Source organism: Petaurus breviceps, unplaced genomic scaffold, assembly GCF_028583685.1.
Source record: "Petaurus breviceps papuanus isolate PSGF00001 unplaced genomic scaffold, PetGlider_PUasm1.0 98, whole genome shotgun sequence".
In the NCBI taxonomy this organism is placed as follows: domain Eukaryota; kingdom Metazoa; phylum Chordata; class Mammalia; order Diprotodontia; family Petauridae; genus Petaurus; species Petaurus breviceps.
This window is the reverse complement of record NW_027187460.1, coordinates 28,262,437-28,283,493: the sequence shown is the minus strand read 5'-3', so window position 1 is coordinate 28,283,493 and position 21,057 is coordinate 28,262,437. Positions and strand designations below refer to the sequence as shown.

The 21,057-nt window shown below is 45.2% G+C and overlaps 1 protein-coding gene across 1 annotated transcript; it reads left to right on the top strand.

The window, feature by feature from the left end:
• The first annotated feature begins 8,771 nt into the window (after positions 1 to 8,771).
• Positions 8,772 to 19,714, top strand: TRIB1 (tribbles pseudokinase 1). Its single transcript, XM_069081234.1, has 3 exons — positions 8,772 to 10,290; positions 13,082 to 13,374; positions 17,184 to 19,714. Exons 1-3 carry the CDS (start codon positions 9,946 to 9,948, stop codon positions 17,647 to 17,649), a joined length of 1,104 nt encoding a protein of 367 aa, XP_068937335.1. The 5' UTR covers positions 8,772 to 9,945; the 3' UTR covers positions 17,650 to 19,714.
• The last annotated feature ends 1,343 nt before the right edge of the window (positions 19,715 to 21,057 follow it).

Sequence of the window (21,057 nt, the reverse complement as noted above, 5' to 3'; positions counted from 1 at the left end):
CCCATGGTTTTTGATATAACAACTCTTATTTCCTTAATCACATTCTTGTTTGTGTTATAGTATTCAGTGTCATGGACAGGTGGTGTGAAGGGAGAGCAAGCTGTACAGCCATGAAGACCTGAGTTCAAGTCCTGTCTCTGACACAGATTGTCTATATGCCCACAGAGGGCAAGTCACATACCTATTCACTTACCCTGTTTTAAGCAACACTCTAAGCTAACTTTCAGAGAAGGTGTTCACCTGCACTGGTAGAGTGTTTCCTCATTGGGAGTTCGCTAAAACCAAAAGTCTAGTCCCCTATCCTTATCTTTGCATCATAAGTTTTAGAAGTAAATGTTGGTCCTCATATTTTACAGAAGAGGAAACTGAGGCAAACAGTGGTTAAGTGACTTGTCCAGGGTCACACAGCTAGCAAGTATCTAAGGCTGGATTTAAACTCACATCTTCCAGACCTCCGGCCCAGCACTCTACTCATAGTGATGTCTAACTGCCCTAACCTGACAACATGGACCCTAGACAACGCTTGGGTTTGAGAAGAATCCTAGACTCAGGTAGAAGGGACCTCGGAGGACTTCTGCTGCTTTAGAACATTTCCCAACAAATGGTCTTTTGAACACCTCCAGAGGTGGGGCACCCACTCACTTACAAGGTCATTGTTTTGGACAGCTTTAATGATTAGTAATAGCTTCCTTTTATGAAGATGAAATCTGTGCAACTTCCATATTCTAGGGCCAAGAAAAACAAATCTAATCCCTCTTTCATATGACAGCCCTTCAAATGATTAAATCCAGCTTTCTTGCTTTCTCCACCCTTCCCTAAATCGCTTCTCCCCCAGGTTAAGCAGTCCTAGATCCCCCAGTCTAGCCCACTATGGCCTCTTCTCCAGTCCCCTCATTATAATGGCTATTCTCTTCTGCTAGTGATCTGATTTCCCAGCGCCCTTTCTAAAATGTGGTACACCAAACTGAATGCAGTGCTCCACTTGTGTTCTGACTGAATGCTCAGCATTCTAGGACTAGAAACAAAAGTTAGGGTGAGGAGACAGCTACTGTAGAACAAACAGGGAAAATGCTTAACCACTGGAGCAGTTTCCAGGAGCAACCAGTCACTGTACTGAACTTGACATCTACTCTACTTAGAAGCCTAAGGCCATGCAACAAGAGGGTCCTCACTGCTTCTTGTGACCTATGGGATCTTGAGCAAGACATGGTCTCTATTGCATAGAAATAATAATAATATAACTTATGTCAAATTGCTTGCCTTCTCAATGAGAGGAGTAGAGAGGGAGAGAATTTGGAACAAAATATTTTAAAATGAATGTTAAAATTGTTTTTAGGTGTCATCGGGACAAAATAAAATACTAAATAATTTTAAAATAATAATAACTGGCATTTCTATAGTGCTTTAAGGTACACAAAGCACTAGACAAATATCATTTCATTTGATCCTCACAAAAACCCTGAGAGGTAGGCGCCATTATTATCCAAATTAAAATAGATGAGAAAATTGAGGTAGATTAAGGTTAAATGACTTTTCTAGGGTCATATAACTAGTGTCTGAAGCTGGGTTTAAACTCCTGTCTTCCTGACTCAAGGCCAGGCACTCTCTGCAGTGAGCCAGCTAGAACTCTGCTTTACAGAATCCCATTTTCTGGACAAATCGTCATTTAGTTTTCACTTGATGACTTCCTGTGAGGGGGAACTTACCAACTACCACCTCCCAAGGCAGTCGATTTCAGGTATAGATTGTTCTGTCTGGAGGATTTTTCTTATATCCTCCTTTCATTCCTCCCAAAATTAGCTTGTATTTATTTTACATATATTCTGTACGTGCCTATTTATGTACACATTGCATTGTCTGTCCCAATAGAATGTAGGTTCCTTGAGGGTAGGGACCATTTTCATCTTTTTTTATCCCTAGGACCTAGCATGATGAATGGAACATAGGAAGAATTTAAAATCTGTTGAATTTACTTCTCCAGGCTAAACATGCCTCAGGTCCTTTAATTGACTCTTGTAGGACAAGGTCTCCAATCCTCTTAACACGTATACTAAGGACTGATAAGGCTAGGGTGGCCTTTGGGAGTTGGTTGGTGAAGAAACACCGAGACCTTACTTGGAGGCTCCAGAAAAATGTACTGTTTTATCACTAAAGAGCTGTAAGTGATAGCATTGCAATCCAGAACCAACACAGCAGCAACCCCCAAATTAATCCCAGAACTCCAGGACTCCTTGGGGCCTTTTGTTTAAGCTCCCCAACTATCCAGAGTCATAAATACTTCAGGCGAGCAGGGTGATGGAGTCGAGTTTATTTAATGAAAACCCTTCCAACCAAACAGCCTAGTGCATGGGGCCCGGATTAGAAAATGAAGGAAGATGGGGTTGGCCGGCTGCCACCAAGGCATATTTCAGCCTGAGAGAGGGAAAATGGTATGTTTGGAGAGGCAAGATGAATTACTTAAAAATAGTTGCAAACCTCTGATCAAATCATGGGTGTGTGTGTGTGTGTGTGTGTGTGCGCGTGTGTGTGTTTTATGAAAAGAGAAAATGCAGCCCCCAGGATAAATCCTTTTTTTTTTTTAAGAAAAAAACTTTATATGTTCAGATGACTCATGGCATAGCAGATCCATTAAAGCATCAAGTATAGGAATTTCATGAGCTTCTTAAAATACACTGAAAGGAGTAAGAGAGAGGGGAGAAAGTACAATCGTTTGGAAAATCTTTAACCAGCTCCTTCATAGCAGTCCATCTGCTAGCTGTGTGACCCTGTATGAGTCACTCACTATACTTCTTAAAGCTAGTTCCATGTCTGTAAAATGGGGATATTATCATCTGCACTTTCCTAGGAGGTGGGGGTATACAGAAAATACTTTCTAAACTTTGAGGTTCTACAAGATTTAAACTTATATGAGGTTCTCACAAATTTTAAAGCTAGAAAGGTTCATATTCTATGAATAGGATGAACTATTACTGTTCTCTGGAGCTGTGGCTGGCTTACACAGATCTTGGGAAGAGTACTCACCATAGACCTGCAGATCTTGCCTTCTGGGAGTTTTTTCTTTTGTGGGGGAGGGAAACAAGATGCAAATAGATAAGTATATACAAAGGAGGAAGGGAGCATTAAGGGGATCAGCAAAGGCTCAGGGTGAGAGATGACTCAGGAGCTGAATCTTGGAGGTGAGAAGGGAGGACATCCCAGGCCTGGCAGACAGCCCTTGCAATGTCAAGGTGAAAGGAAAAAGACATGGCATGTCCAGAGATCACCAAGTAGGCCAGTTTGGGCCAGAAGGTAGAATATGTCAAGGTGGGGAATGTGAAATAAGCCTGGAGAGGTGAAGGACTTTTAAATTCCAAGCCAGGACTTTATATTTTAGCCTAGGGGCAATCAAAAGCTATTGACATTTTCATAGCAGGAGGAGATAGTCAGATGTTCCTTAGGAAGGTTATTTTGGCAACAGAATGGAGGAGAGATTGAAGAGGGGAGACTAGGAGCTGGAAGGCCAGATTGGAGCCTGTTACAGTTGTCTGAACAAGAGGTGATGAGGCCTGAAGACCAGAACTACTCCAGGGGTCCTGTGGTGAAGAGAAGGGAATGCATGCTTGGGGTGTCCCTGGCAGTGGAATTCAGACTTTCCTTTACCCTGACCACTCTACAAGGATTTGTGGAATGAGGGAATGAGATTCTTATGCAACCTTCAGGTTCAGAGAGCTTCCCAACTCAGGGGCTTGGCATCAAACTCAATTAGAAAAGGATGTATTTGGGCTGCATGTTGACTCAGAAAACCACAAATTAACATTATCCTTGTTACATTGTATTCTTACTTATTTTGTTAAACACTTCCCAGTTACTGTAATCTGATTCCCCGCTTCACATTTTTGCACCGTCCCCATCCCCTCCATCTCCTACCCTTGGGCTGTGAGAGTGACAGCTCCAGCTTTCTCTCTTCAGTTCCTTTGGGTCCCAAGTAGAGGTGCTTTGCAGTAAGGGGGTTGGGGAGGGTAAACTATTAGAATTGATCACGGTGGGGGTAGCACAGTGGGTAAGAGCACTGGCCTCAGAGTCGGGATGACTGGGATCACCTCAGACTGGGATGACCTCAGAGTCAGGATGACCGGGCTCAGGCACTTAGCACTCACCCAGAAACACCTGGCTCTGTAACCTTGAGCAAGTTTCTTAACCCCAATTGCTTAGGGGTGGCCTGATGGCGCAGTGAGTAAGAGCACCGGCCCCAGAGTCGGGATGACCTGGGATCGAATCTGGGCTCAGATACTTAGCACTACACCCAGAAATAACTGGCCTGTGTAACCTTGAGCAAGTTACTTAACCCCAATTGCAAAATTGATCTTGGAAGAATTCACAGAATAGATTTACAAAATACTTATTGAATGAATGAATCACAGAAAGAATGAGCAACGAATACTGAACAAGGACTTGCTATCCTAATATTGCAGTGAATAGGAATTTGTGTATTATCCATCAGCATAAGAGTAACAATAATAATGGCATGTATATAGTGTTTTAAGGTTTAGAAAACACTGTACAAAATATCTGTTTATCCTGATGACAATGCTGGGCACAGACTTGCCTAGGGCCACCCAGTTTGTAAGTGTCTCCAGCCTTTCTGGTTCTAAGCCCCAAATTCCATCCATGACATGACCTAGCTGCATCATTCTAAAAATATTCTTCATCCTCTGAAGAAGAATGGGAGTAAAAGAGATCATGAAAGGACTGTATAGCCAAAAGAAAAGATGGGTTGGTTGTGCAGCAAGATTGAGAAATAGCAAGTGAACAGAGAACAGGCTAGTTGCTACACCGATAACCTCTACCTGCTTGAATGATCCCAATCCATCCAACCTCTTCCAAAAGTTAGCCCTCTCTTGTCCCCACTCTATCCCTTTCTTCAACTTTTCCCAGTCTACCAGTTCCTTCACTATTGCCTACAAACGTGTCATGTCTCCCCATCTTAAAAAAAACCCCTTACTTGGTCCTTCCATTTGAGCTATTATCCTTTTATCTGCTGCCCTTTCTAGCTAAATTCCTCGAAAAGACTGACTATAATAAGCACCTCCAATTTCTCTCCTCTCACTCTCTTCTTAAGCCCTTAAGATCTGTTTCTGACCTCATCATTCCATTGAAACTGGTCTCTCCATAGTTATTAATGATTTCTTAGTTGTAAAATCCAGTGGCCTTTTCTCCATCCTCATTCTCCTTATCCTTTTGGTAGCTTTTGACATTATTGTTCATCATCTCTTTCTTGATACTTTCTTCTGTTTTGGGGGGATGCCACTCTCTTCTGGTTCTCATACCTGACTGTTCCTCCATTTCCTCTGTTGGATCCTCAGCCAGATCAAGCCCTCTAACTATAGATATAGAACCCTGTCCCTCAGGGTTCACTCCTGGACCCTTTTCTTTTCTTTGTCTATACTACTTCACTTGGTTATCTCATTAGCTCTCATGCATTTAATAACCATCTCTATACTGATAATTCTCAAATCCACCTTTCCTGCCCCCAACCTCTGCTGACCTCCAGACTTGCATTTCTAACCACCTTTTAGAAATCTTGAATTGCATATCCAGTACACATCTTAAATTCAGTATGTCTAAACTGAACTCCTTATCTTTCCCCTTCCCTTGAATTCTTCCTTAACCTCCTACTTTCCCTATTACTATACAGGGTAACAACATGATTCCGGTTTCTCAGGCTCATGACGGAGGATTCATCCTGGACTTCTCATTCTCTCTCTCACATTCCCCTCACTCCCCACATCCAAGCAATTGTCAAGATCTTTGTAACATCTCTCCAACATGCCCCACTCTAGTACAGACCCTTATCACCTCATGCCTCAATTACTGGAATAGCCTGCTGGTGACTGTGACTCAAGTCTCTCCTCATGTCTCCATTCAGCCACTAAAATAATTTTCCTAAAGCACAGATTCAACCATGTTAATCCCTTTCTCAATAAACTCCATTGGCTTCCCATTGCCACCAGGTTCAAATGCAAAATGCTCTGTTCGGCAAAGTCCTTCATAACCTAGCCCCCTCCTACCTTTCTAGTCCTCTTATACCTTACTCCTCAATATATGCACTTAGATCCAATGACATTGGCCTCTGGGCTAGTCCATCTCTGGACTTTGGGCATTTTCTCTGGTTGTCCTCCATGTGTGGAACATTCTCTTTCCTCCATTCTGACTGACCTCCTTGGCTTCTTTTAAGGCCCAACTAAAATCTTATTTTCTATAGGAAGCTTTCCCCAACCCTTCCAAACTCTAGTGACTTCCATCTCTTATTTCTTTATATCATAAATATATATATGAATATGTATAGTCTTCTTACAAGAAACTGTAAGGTCCTTGGGGGATAGAGGCTGTCTTTTGTCTCCTTTTATATAACCAACACTTAGCAGAGGCTAAGTAGTAAGTGTTTAATATTTATTTTTATTTAATATTTATTGACTATAAGGATTAAATGAGGAAACTGAAGCCTAGAGAGGTTAAGTGACGAGTCCAAGGTCAGTACCCTTCTTTTGCTACTAACTTCAATGAAGTTAGTTTTTAATGAAGTTAAACTAATAGCTCAAATAGCAATAATACTACTTTGCTTCTCTATATTACCTCACACTTTACAAAGTCCTTGCACATACTATCTGATTTCTAGTCCCAGGTCCATTAACAAATTACCTTATGCAGTTACTTCAGTGCTCTAGTCCTCAGTTGCCTAATCTGTAACTTGAGGAGGGTTAGATTTCACCTTCTGTTCCCAAATGGTTTTAAAAATGCTGAGTCTGTGGCTCATTTGACCAAGGAAGGTTTGTCTTGATTTTGCCAGAAATTTTTTAAAAAGCTGCAATCAAATGACATTTTTCAGCATCTCAGCTTTCACTTACTTGCTTGTTGTTCACTTAAGCCAACATTCCACCTCTTGCTTCACTGCTTTTCAGCAGGCTCTCCCCCCAGTTGGAATGCCCTCCCACCTCACCACTAGCTTCTTGGACGGCCTGGCTCAAAGGCCTTCAAGAGGCTTATCGGGTTAATTATCAGAGCTCACCCCATTCCCTATAGTATGTTTCCTTGGGAGCATGTTATCTTCCATTTCTAGGTTCTAAGCTCCTGGAAGTGTGGAAATCATCTTTTGTCTTTGAATCCCTAAAATTTAGGTCAGTGGTTGGTACACAGTTGGTGATGAGTAAATGCTTGTGGATTGATTTCTCTCCCTTATCTTTGGGCAGGGAGGGTGATATAAGGTGAGTAATACCTTAAGTGGAAAGTCCCCAGGCTCTCCACAGACGGCTCACGCTGGTCCTTTGTCACCTAAGGTGACCTTGATAACAAGATCAGAAGGCAGGGAAGGAATGTTAATGCACAGTTGTTTTATCCTGGTGGGGTGGTGGTTTGATGGGACAAGTGCAAGGAAAATATGACTATTATACTTAACTAAGGTAACTGACTCAATAGTGCTCTAGAACTGTTTTCTAAAGGGAAAATGCAGTTTTGCTAGGTATGTTTAAGACAGTTTTGTATGGAGGGGACATAAGGAAAAGGGAAATGTTAGGTAACTTGTTATGCCCTGGGTTGGGAATCCAGGTTCAACTAGCCTGTGCAAGCTGTTCATTTTCCTGGGCCGGTTTTCTCATTTGTAAAATAAGTGGGGCTGGACTAGATCGTCTCAAAGGTTTCCAGCTCATAATTTTATGATCCCACTCGTGGTGGCTAGGGACAGAACATGAAAAAAGCGCTGTGGGCACACTCCTGGGCACAGTGCAGGGAGATCCTGGCTGGCCCGGTGCCCGCGGACCCTGGGGCGAAGGGGTGTGGGAGCAACATTGGGGAGGGGGGAAAGGGAAGAGACGCTAACCCAGCGGCCGCCACGTGGGGCCCTTCCGCTCGCCGGGGCTCGAGCTTCTTTTGTTTGCAAGCCGACCTCCTCCAGGAAGCTCCCAGAGTGCCCGTGAAGAAGCCACTCCAGGAGCTCCGTGGAGCTATTTCCGTGCCTTCCCGGCTGCGGGGCGTGGGGGAGCCCGGAGGAGGAGGCGGGGAGGATTGCAGAGGCGCTCGGTCTGTTTTCACGTCCCCCAACGGAAGGTGCTATTTGTGGAGCCGAGCACACGCCGGAGGGAGCCAGCCTGGAAAGGGAGGAGGAAAAGGAGGGGGGAAATCACATCCACATCCACTCTCATCTGCACAGGACTTCCCCGGAACTGCCGCGTGGGGGTGGCTGTATTAATTCAATCATTCATCGCTGCTCTGGCTCTCCCTCCTCCCTTTCCCTCGGCAGCTCTAGCTGCAGCCAGGCCGGTTTAGGCGCTCGAAGCGCAGCGGGTCTCTCTCCACGGCATCCTCCCTATCCCTCCAGCTAACCGCGGGCACAGCATCGCAGCTCGCATGGGTTCGGTGGCTCCCCCTCCCCGCCCGGGTCGCGTCCTGGGCTGTTGCGTGGCGCAGCATAGTCAAGGGCAAATGCTAGGCTCCCCCTCCCGCCCAGCGCCGCAATCATCAAGCCGAGGCCCGCAGAGGCCGCGCGCGCTCCCTGGCACGCGCTCCCTTTCTTTCCCTCTCCCCCAGGACCCTGAGAACGCAGCTCCCGCGCTTCCCTCCCCCCCACCTTTCTCCTCCTCCGCATCCCATTGTACTCTCCGAGTTGAGACGGTGAATCGGCGCGGAGTGAATGGGAGGAGCGCGAACCAATGAGCGCCGGCCTCGTCTAAGCCCCGCCCTGCAAGTCCCGCCCCTTCCCCTTCCCTCCTCCCTCCCAGCCCCAGCCCAACTCAGGTTCTCCTGGACTCTAACGTCACAGCAACTTTTAATCCTTCTCTTTCCCGGCCCGCGGGTTTGGCTCAGAGAGAGAGAGAGAGAGAGAGAGAGAGAGAGAGAGAGAGAGAGAGAGAGAGAGAGCGCGCGCGCGAGAGGGAGCTCCCTCTCTCTTCCTTCCTCCTCTCTTTTCTACTTTCTTTCTTTCTAAGCGCGCACTCCCTCCTTCCCCCCCTCGGTGTGCTGGAGGAGTGTGTACGGGGGGGGCACGCGCTCTCTTGCACCAGACTCGTCACCTGCGTCTGTGCGCGCGTCGCCTGGGTGCCTCGGAGCTGCCCCTTCCCCTCCAGAGCCCTTCTCCCCCCCCTCCCCGTCGCCCCGTCCTGCACCTCCCCTGCCCTCCCCTCCCCGCGCTGCTCGCCAGCGAGCCGGGTGGTGGGCCGAGGAGTTGGAATCGTAGCACCTCATTGCACAACCCGGCTTCCCAACTGTTTACATATAATCGGACTGTGTGTATACAGCGTGAGTCACCCGCTGGAGGAGGAGGAGGAGGAGGTGGAGGAAGAGAAGAAGGAGGGCACAGCCTGGGATCGGCGCACCGCACACACACTCGCTCACACTCAGTCACTCTCCCTCACCCAGCACGGAGGCTGAAGAGCGCGTAGGGGGAGAAGCGCCGCTAAAAGTTGCCAAGGTGCCTTTGCCCGGAGACTTGGGCTTCGCGGTTCTGGGTTACTCGATTGGCATTCGCTGCCGCTTCCGAAGCTTCGCTCCGAGTCCCAGGCCAGCGGCTTCCCGGACCCGGAGCGTGGGGCGCGCTCTGCGCAGACCTTTCTCTGCCTGGATAGTCTCTGCAGCGGCGGCAGGAAGCCATCCGAGCCAGCCAGCAGCTGCCACCGCGAGCCGGGACTCTCGGGGGACCCCCGTCCTGAGCCGCCCCCTCGGGGTGCGGGAGAAGGTGGAGCTGGCCCCCGGGCCGCCCGGTGGCTCCCTGGCCAGCTCCAACCCCGGCTGCAACGTGGGCGCCCTAGAGCGGTTCTGGCTAGCTTTGCCCCCCGTGGGGGGTGAAAGCCAGAAGACCTCGAGAGACGCCCCGGGCTTGGCTGCAGCCGTCGGATCTCGGGACCTCGGGGCCGCGTTCCCAAACCCTTCCCGGATTCTGGGATTTAAAAGCCCTGCTCCACGGGCTCTGGGACCTGGATGTGTTCCCTGCGCCCTGCCATGAGCCGAAACGTCCAGCCTCGCAGCCCGGGCCTGCTTCTCCCTGCCGCCCGGGGCTCCCCTTCCAAGCGCCTACTGGACGGCGACGAGGCAGCCGCGGTGGCGGCCAAATGCTTGCGGCTGTCCGAATGCCCGAACCCCCCGGACTACCTCAGCCCCCCCAGCTCCCCCTGCACTCCCCCGCCAGCGCCCTCGCCCTCGGCGCCCGGCGGCAGCGCTCCAGGGCCCAGCCGGATCGCGGGCTACCTTCTGCTGCCCATGGCCGAGCGGGAGCATGTGTCCCGGGCTCTGAGCATCCACACCGGGCAGGAGTTGCGCTGCAAGGTACGGCCGCCCCCCCGGCGCCCACCCTCACCCCAGAGCCCTGGGGACACCTCGTGGGAGAGGGGAGGTTGGACCAAGGTCTGGCAGGATCGTCGGTCGGAAGGGATCTTAAGAATTGATTCATTCAACCTTCATCCCTAATCACAGGCTCTTGCTGGACGCAGTTAAAGACTTAAGGAGAGAGGGAACGAATTGAGGAGAGCAGGCAGGGGTCTTCCATGGGGAGGTGGGAAAGCTTTCTGCTGGGATCTCAAGGGACTTTTTTCCCAGTGACTCCAGCGGACTTGATGAAGTGGGGGAGGCATAATTTTGCAACCACTTTTCTTCTATTTAACTGCTCCCCGCCTTGAGCATTCTTTACCCTCTTCTTGCCGGGAAAGTAATGCATCTAGCCCCTCACCCTTCACTATCAGGCCCATTGGGTGGAGGTACCTTCTTGGAGGCTGGCACGGCTGCCAACTCTGAGCCTGCTGGCGTATTAGAAGTGCTAGGACTTTTCAGTGGGCACCCAGTAATAAGCTTTCGTGGGGGAGAGGGTGGATCCCATGACCTCTTAAGATGCCGATTCTAGGATTCTGACTCTCCCTTTCCGCCTCCCCCTCCCCCCCAGGGACCTGAGACAGAGGGTCTCTCAACCAGCACCTTTAGAATCGACACTCCCTAATGTAAAAGTGGAGAGCCCAGCCCCGGCTGGAACACTCATTCACTTCCTTTTAATTCGTGACATGGATTTTAATTTTAACATCGAGAATATAAATTCCCAGAAACAGAATCTTGCAGTTTCCTTCTTTAGTGCACCCATCCTCTTGACATTTCCAACAAATTCAAAGCCTCCCAGAGAATCCCACAAATGCACAATCTCCCCTCTCTGAAAGCACAGCAGCTTCAAAAAGCCATTGCTTGCTCCCTGTGGCTTACACTCTTCACCTGAACTGAGGGGTCAGCAGTTGGGTCAGCTTGATTTTCTGCTGCTCACCTGACTATGTCTGAATGGAGTTTTTGTCATTGACTTTGGCTACTGCCACCTGCTGTCTGATTTCAGGGGTATTTTAAATGCTTGCGAAAACTGCATTTAGGGAATGAAAAAGGGGGGAAAATCTAAGTAACCAGTCCAAAAGGCCACTCTGGCAGAAATGTCTATGGATAGTGGTAATGGGGGCCTGGGGGTAGGGTGAAGGAGGTTGGGGAGTAGCAGAAGGATTTTCCTTGCTAGCCATCTATCAGACTGGCACAAGAGATGGGGTGGGACCTGAGGATTGTGTAATCCTATCCAGTTCCTCCCAACAGATAATAGCTGGATCCAGATGGTGACGGTCCATGTGTCACCGTTTCCAGTTGAGTCTAGGATATGAGTAACCCTGGCAAAAACAAAAGGCCTTTAAAAGAGCACAATTGGTTTCTTAGAGAAGTTACCCATTCCCTGGGAAGAGAAAAAAAAAAGTAGATCTAAAACTCCTCCTTTAAAAGCATTTACTCTGAGCTTTTGAGAAACAGTTGAATGATGGTTATACCTGAGTCACACTTCAGGTTGCTTAAAGTGCCCAGAGCTGTGTCATAGACTGATTTATAGTTTTTCTCCATCTGTCTTTGTCTCTGTCTCTCTTTGTATCATTTTGTCTTTGTTTCTGCCTTTCTGTCTCTCTCCTTCCCTCCAAATTACATTCTGCTGTTTTTCTCCCCTACCTTTCCTTGCTGCCTAGATCTTGCAGAGTCACCATATTCTTTGTACTTTGTATGAACATCCTTCATCTCTTGATTGTAAAGTAATTGACAGCAACAGTTTTTAAGCTGTTATGGAATAAGGCCAGGGTTTCCTGATGCTGAGCTGGGCAAAGGCAGACAAGGAATGGACCCAGTCTCTAATCAGTCATCAGTGAACACTGATTGAAAGCATCCACTGTGTTCAGAACACTATGGGGAGATAGAGAGGGATTGAAGATTGGATATCCTTGCCTGGATGGATCTGATTGTCTGGAAATGGAGCACACTAAGATGAGTCCTCTCAAGTAGGTAGAAGTGGTGGATGGCTGCACTTAGTGCTTACCCAGGTCTCTGGAGACTTAGTAGGTATTACTGGTTTAAGTGCTGGCAGAGGCAGTATGAAATTTGGAGGAAGGATGTGACCTAAGGAATATGTAGACACAACTCTGGATATCATTCATGTGGAAATTAAACATCTAAATTCAGCATGGGTGCTGAGAAGCAATGTCTCTGCTTTTGAGTGTTCTATCATAGGATTTAAAGGTGGACAGAGCTTAGAGGTCATCTGGCCCAACCTCCTCATTTTACAGGTGAGGTCATTGAAATTGAGGGAAGTTAGGTGATTTACCTAAAGGTTACATAATCTACAGAGCTAGAAATTTAACCCAGGTCATTCAAATCATTCAATTCCAGATCCAAGGATATTTTCCACTGTACCATATTGCCTCTTAGTGTATGTATGTGTGTGTGCACACAATATACATGCACACACATGTGCATGCATAGACACGAGCTTGTATGTATGTGTGATTCATATGTGCATGTATGTGTCTCTGTGTATACACATGTGTATATATACACACAACTTGTACATGTTTGTGTGTGTGTATATGTGTGTGTGGGTGTGTATAACCTAGTTCAACACCCCTCATTTTTTAATCCATTACTGAAGGACAGAGAGGTGAAGCTAATTATGCTTAGTCACACAGCTAGTAACTAACAGACCTGAGACTTGAACCCAGGTCCTTTGATTCTGGTTTCAGCCCTTATTTTCATTACAGGAAGTTCATTTCCCATTTTTTTTCTGCAGGTGTTCCCTATTAAACACTACCAAGACAAAATCCGGCCTTATATCCAGCTGCCATCTCACAGAAATATCACAGGGATTGTTGAAGTAATTCTTGGGGACACCAAGGCATATGTCTTTTTTGAAAAGGACTTTGGGGACATGCACTCCTATGTGAGAAATCGCAAAAGGCTTCGGGAAGAGGAGGCTGCGCGGCTTTTCAAGCAGATCGTCTCTGCAGTTGCCCACTGCCACCAATCTGCCATTGTGTTGGGTGACTTGAAGCTCAGGAAATTCGTCTTTTCCACAGAGGAGAGGTGAGCATTAGTGGCAGCTAATGCTGTGATTTTTTGGCACTTGCAGCGAATTTTCATGTTGATCCAGTTAGTACAAAGTCCTAGTTAAAAACAACATGTTATGCCAAATTTATTATTTAAGAAATGCAACACGAACTGTCCCCCCCATCCACACACAAAAATGCAGCTATTTGGCTTACTTTAAACTCTCTAAGAAGGCCTAGGAAAGAAAATAGTTTTGATGGATAAAATATGATTATAGAACCTCTCCCTTCCAAAATTATATATGATGTTAGGCCACAAATATGTAGCATAAAAAGTAAGTCTTCATGATATAGCTATTTACTACTCTTTTATAGCATCCTGTCTTGTGGGGGAATTTTTCAAAGAGCTTCAGGCTTTTTGAAAGGGTATATGGATGGTTGATGTGTAGTAGAGATAATCAACTGCATTAAGCTTAGGTACTGTGAAGGGGAGGCATGCTTTCTGTCCTTCCAGCCCAAATGCTTTGTCATACACTGCTATCAAGTGAGATAACCACCTTTCTGGATTTGTTTGCATAAGTCTTCAGAAAACAACCCATATGAATAATAAATTGAAATTTAGCATGAATTCAGTGTTAAATATGGGTCACACTCAGGTAAGAAAGGATTAGGTTAGAGAAAGAGGGAATAAAAATGAATGGAAATTCAGGTGTTAGGTTTGCATTTGAGGTAACTTAGAAATCATTCTTCAGCAGTCATTTATTAGTCACCTACTATATGCTAGGCACTGTGCTGACTGCTAGGGATACAAAAAGCAGAACAGCCTCCTAGCTTCAAGGAGCTTAAATTCTATTTTTTATATACTTATACATATGTATGTATGTATACACACAATGTGTTGATATGACATTCATACATATATCTACACACATACATGTGCACACATATACATATACACACATGTATAATGTATACGCACACATGCGTGTATATAAAAATAAACACCAGGTAATTTATTTATGAGAGAGAATGCTAACAATTGGCAGGGGGAGAATCAGGACAGGCTTCCTGTATTGAAGGAAATAGTAAAGGGTAGCTAGTTCCTACCTGCATTTTGGAATGGACTTCTTCTTTTAACCATGTAGTAACCTACTGGATAGAGCATTGCGCCCTGGAGTTAGGATGACCTGGGTTCAGATCCCAGCCTCAGACACTTACTAGCTGTATGACTCTGGGCAAATCACTTAACCTTTGTTTGCCTCAGTTTCCTCATCTGTAAAATGGGGATCATAACAGCACCTACCTCCCAAGGTTATTGTGAAGATCAAATGAGATAATAATCAAAAAGTGCAAGTGCCATATAAATGTTAGTATTAAGACCAATGAATGACATTTGGGGTCTTGCCATTCAGTGCTCCCAACTTTTCTCTGTCCTGTAGGTACCTTACTTTTAATTCCCCCCACCTAAGGATGCTTTGATGAGACAGTAAAGCAGTTAAGTGATTAGAGGGTGATGCAGATAAGGGGAACTTTAGATCTTACTCTGAAATATTAATTGGTTTAACTTTGTAACTTAAAACAATTTTAAACTGGTGACTGGTGATGTGCTTTTTGAGTCCTACAGGGGTGTAGTTCAGAGGAAGAGAATCCCATTGTGGGCTTGGGATTCCATTTCAATATGAGGATAATGGACACATTAGTAGAGTGGTGACCTACTTGCTTAAAAGAGATGATTGATGCTGGGCATAGTCACCTCTAAAGAGGTTATCCTTTTTTGGAACATCCCTTGCACAGTCTTGCTAACCTGAAATGTGTCTTGCCTAGGCTAATGTCATGCACATTGACTTTGGCAAGCAGAGGGTTAAGCAATTTAAGGCTGACACTCTTAGTCTAACAAGCACAGGTGCAGGGTTTTAGTCCTACGGCAGCCAATCGGGGTGGACAGTGTGGGTTGAGTCATATTTTCCGTTTACAGAACCAGTGGGTATTTTACATAACTACAGGAGGTCACCCTGAGGACAGACTGAAGTTAACGCATGTACAGTACACTCCACTGAGCAGGAAGGGGGGGACACAGAAAACCAGGGCCTCTGAGAGGAAAAGGAATTGATCCATCAACTGGTACTAACTGTTTGTGTTGAACATCAAAAGTGACTTAACTGAAACAGGGCCATTTCAAAGGACTGTGGGAAAGATAGATTGGTACAGGAAACAGAGATGGCTCATAGCACCCTGGGAGGTGGGGAGAACCTGGACAGCCCGGTCTGACAGCTGAGGAGGCTCCTGCTAGGAGCTGGTAGGATTGGGGAAAGAATGTTAGATGGGGAGTCAGGGGACCCGACTTCAAAGCATGGCTCTGCCGCTTACAGCCTTGGTGACCTTGGACCTCATTTTCCTCATCTAAAATGAGATGGTTAGACAATGACCTTTAAAGTTACTTTCAGCTGTGGTATGCTGTGATTTGCTTAGCAGCTATTGACCAAAGGTTTCTCAGTGCCTGTATGTTGATACATGTGCATTAATGCCTACACTGACAGACATTGTATGTTACTTTGGGGAGAGGTGACACAGACCCCAAATTCACCATCTTACCTGTATTATCTCTCCCTTTAGGCTATGTCTGCTCTATTCTGAATGGACTAATAAATATAATTAACATTCCTTACCACTTTCCCATCATTATTATTACTGTTACTGCCCAGGTGGACAAAATACTGTGTGTGTGTGTGTGTGTGTGTGTGCATGCGTACATCATCAGACACAAGGTTGTCCAACAATACACAACAAAAATGACTTTGGGCATTGTGTTCTTTCTAATTCATGGTGTTTACATGCCTCACAGCAACACAGGCAGTTAGTGACTGGATACCAGATTAAATCAGTGAATCAAAAGGACAAGTGACGTGCTCCCTGAAAGAGTACTTACTGCTCTTCCCAGATATTCTTTACCTCAAAGGTCAGACTCCCTCCTCTTACCCTGAAAGGAATTTTGCAAAGTTTTTGTGAACTCTTCAAAAGCCATCTTACATTTGCATCAGGCATTGTAGTTTATGAGGTACTTTCCAACATTATCTCATTTGATTCTTCAGTGTCCCTGCCTACTGTGTGCCAGGCACTGTGGGTGCAATTAAAAAATTAATCCTGTCCCCTGACCTCCAGGAGCATCATTCTGTTGATCCTGGCAACTGTCTGAGGTAGGCAAGGATGATCTGGTTTCTCTTCTTGTAAAACAGTGATGGGTTTAGACTAGGTGAGTTCTAGCCCTCAGTCCTGTGATTCTCTATAATAAATGAGGAAACTCAGGCTTAGAGAGGTTAAGGAGCTCGGCAGGTTAGTAATAGTACATAATGAGTATAATAATCATAGCTCACATTTAAATAGTGTTGTAAGGTTTGCAAAGCCCTACATGTAGACTGTATCATTGGATCCTCAACAATGTATTTTGAGTGTGACTTGCTACTAAGTAACAGAGCCAGACCTGCTTCCTCTCAGTTCTCACTTTTAACAACACAAGTATCCGTTCTTCAAGTTGGCACCAACATTCTGAACAGTGCAGATATTAAGGGGTGTGCATTTCACCCTGTAAGTTTGCGAACATTTGCTGTAATTGGAATTGTTCAATAAATATTGAGGCCTTCGTTCTTGTGACTTATAAGTACATTTGATACGGGTACAGTAGTGCTGGATCTGTCCTTACATCCCCCCAGTCATGTTTCATGTAGGGCTGAGCAGGCTCAGTCTTTTCCAAACACCGGTATGGACTTTAGCTGTTAACATTTGCGGTTTCCATTTTTGGCTGCTCCTCATTCTTCACAACAGCTCATATTTATTTCCTCTGTCATGCAGGACACAGCTCAGACTAGAAAGCCTTGAAGACACTCACATCATCAAGGGAGAAGATGACGCCCTGTCAGACAAGCACGGCTGTCCAGCCTATGTGAGCCCTGAGATTTTAAACACAACAGGGACCTACTCCGGCAAGTCGGCGGACGTTTGGAGTTTAGGGGTGATGCTATATACCCTTTTAGTTGGCCGATACCCCTTCCATGACTCAGACCCCAGTGCTCTCTTCTCCAAAATCCGCCGTGGACAGTTCTGCATCCCTGACCATATATCCCCCAAAGCCAGATGCCTCATTCGTAGTCTTCTGAGACGGGAGCCCTCCGAAAGACTCACAGCTCCAGAGGTCTTACTTCATCCTTGGTTTGAGTCAGTTTTGGAACCTGGATACGTAGACCACGAAACAGGAACGTCAGACCAGATCGTTCCAGAACACCAGGAAGACAGTGACATTAGTTCCTTCTTCTGCTAATCCTAAAACCTCAAAAACCTCATAATTCTCACACATGGCATTTTTTTTCTTTCAAGGGTTTCGTCTTTCCATTTTTATAGACGGGTAGAGCTTTAAGTATGGTGACAGCCAGATAAGTGACAATGTAAATAAGCACAGCTGCTTTACTCAGAATTCCTGTTCCTTCTCTTTTTGTACTGGGTGATATTGCTGAGAAAAGCACTCTGATTGGCCATCCTACAGAGCCTTTATGGTTCTCAGGGAGTCCTCATGTCTGATTGGTTAGGTGCTGAGACCTGCACCTTTTGCCACTGGCCAAGGTTATGGCATTGGGACAGAATCACACTTTTACCATGAAGCAAACTTGAAAATTTAGAGGGAGAATGAATGAATCCTTACAGTAGCTTTTGGTGTATGTGTGGTCACTTACCTGGCAATAGCCATATTTTACCAATGAGATAAACCAACAGGTCCAATGAACCCGCCATCTTGCTGCTCTTTGGATAGGTACCCTTTGCCTTTGCAAGTGGCTGTGCTATCCAGTTGGAAGTTTGCTAAACCTTCATCCTCTCCTTAGACTCATATACCAACTGCTTTGCCCCATTCCTTGATCAGACTGTTTCAGGAATACAAGAGCCTGCCCTGCTGCATAAATCCAGACTCGTTCCTCAATTTCCTGTTAAGACCTCATATACACTAATGCCTTCTCCCTGAACTTGAAATGTTTCCCCCTTTCCTTCCTGACTCCCCCATTTCTCCCCATCCCTAGCCCCAGCTATAAAAGTTCTTACCAGCTAACCATGGAAAAAAAATCATAAAAAGCTCCTGAACTCCTGGCTATTTCAGAACTCTGATCTCAGACAGAGAGACTGCAGTTTTGTGAATAATTTTGAGTACTTGGAAACAGTTAGCTTTTCTGGTTCCTCCCAAGTGTTCTAGCACTCATCTCTTTCTGAGGCCATTTCAGGGCTGGCCATCTTGTCCTGGAGGATAAGGATCAGGAGTCCCCTGTGCAGCAAATGTCAGATGTGTCCTTTCATCAGCAGGAAACATGGAAATGTTTAGAAAGTGAGCCTTGGGTAGTCGTAGGAGAGCCTCAGACTGGTTTCTAGGAATGTCCCTTCCCTATTTAAGTATATCTGCCTCTAGCAGTGTGTGTGAGTGAATGAGTGTGTGAGTATGTATGTGTGTGTATGTGTGCGCATGCATGATGCTTGTTAATATTTCAGACTTTATATGGTTAATAAATCAATGTATCTGTGTCATTGACTGCCAGGGTAGAAAAGTAGGCCTAATCCTGCTTAAGATTCCTGCTTTATCTTTCCAGTGTGGCCCTCTTTGTTGCTTTGTGGAGAAATGGCAACTTGTGTTAACATAAATCTAATTGAAATGGAAAACTAAAAAGTTTTCAGTAAACTCCTTGGACAGTCCCAAAGATGAGTTGGTTACACGGGTAAATGGAACATATATATATGCACATGCATATATACACGTGTATACACATATACGTACACACATGTTTATATGTGTGTGCATACATGCATATATGCATACAATATGTATATACACACATGGCACAGTAACAGTGTGGTCATTTTACAGCAGGGCTAAGCCTTGGCAAGCTGTCCAATACCTTGTGAGGGTGCCATGGATACCTCATGTACTGTGGACTTTGTACATACGTTCGACCTTTTCTATGTGTGTTCTGTGTGTTTTGTTGTCCGATCCTGAGGCTTTGTCATCCTGTTTTTCCGTCTGTGTCTGAATAACCAAGGTGTCAAAACAAAGGTAAATGTGAATCTTTTGGCAATACTAACTTGACAGAATCATGGGAATTAGGGAGAAATGCAGGGGAGGAATGGAGTGGCCAGAACCTCTGATGCGCTAACACTCTCGTGGTTGTGCGACATTTGTGTGATATTTGTATCTGTGATACAGCTGATGTGTAAAGAGTCTGTGTGTGCTGGCAGGACAATCTGCCAGGGAAGCTAATAACACTATGTTGATCCTGTAAATATGTATATATGTGAAAATGGACATGAATGTCTGACTTGTAGAGAAGTTTTAATAAACCCGGTTTCATAAAGATGTTTTGTTAATATTTTTATAAAACCTAAATTCACTTTCTCCATTTTGTACTTTCAACCAAGTCAACAAACATTTATTAAGCACTTACTCTATGTCAAGCACTGGATTAGGAGCTGAGGAATAGTACAAAGATGAAAAAACCCAAAAGACTTTCCCTTTCCCTCCAGTAAGAACACACTTACTTTAATGAGATCATAGGATCTTAGCATTCAAAGGCACTTCACAAGACATTTAGTCTAATCTTCACTTGAATAAGAAGCCTCCTAACCAGTTCTCTGACACAAGTGGTATTCTAGCTTTTACTTGAAAAGCCCCGGTGAGTAGGGAACTCCTTCCTTCCCAAAGCAGTCCCTCCTGCTTTTTAATAGTCCTATCTGTTAAGTAGCCTTTCCTTATTGCAAGCTTATATTTATGTTTCTGCAGTTTCTACCAGTAGCTACTCCCCTTTCTACCCTCTGGGGCCAAGTTGGTCACAGATGTCTTCATATACTATGATAAAATGAATGACAGCCCTTTTGGAGGCGTCAAATAGTTGGAGAAGATTTCTCATAGCAGTTCACATTTCTGTAGTGTCTTAGAGTTTTCACATTGTTTTCCCTAGGACAATTGAAAGGAGGAGTGCATGGTTTTCCTTTTATAAAAGAGTAGATGGCTCAGACAATGGAAGTGATTTGCCCATGAGCAGAAATAAGGCCAGAATCTAGGGGTCCTTAACTTCCCAAGCTCATCTCCTTAGAGCATAAGAGACCTTAGAGGTTCTCTGGAGGGAGTTGTAACCTTTTTGTGTGTGCTGTGGACACCTTTGATGGTCTGGTGAAGCTTCTGACCTCTCAGAAGAATGTTTTTTAAATATATAGGATTACAAAAGGAACCAACTATGTTGAAATAGTTATCAAAACACATTTTAAAAATCTAAGGTCAGGGGATGCAGGTTAAGAACCTCTGTGTCTAGGCCAGCACCCTCATTTATCAGATGAGGAAATTAAGACCTAGAATCATGAAGCAACTTGTCCCAAAGTGAGACAAGGGCAGACCCTGCACTCAAACCTGGATCTTTTGTCCTGATGCTTTTCCACATCTGCTGAGACTGCTAGACCATTCTAATCAGATAGAACTAGTTTCCTTTTCTGCTTTGTCTAAGACGTTTTTCCCTTTCTGTTTTATGGTAAGTGAGGAGAATTGGAGGAAGACACATAATGAAACCATATTAATCGGGATCAATGGGACCCTCACAAAAAGAAACAGTTTTGAATTATCTAATCTGAGAAAAATAATAGACCAAGAGGACCTCTAGTCAATTGCATTTTGACTATAAACATGTACATATGTCAGCTGAGAAGG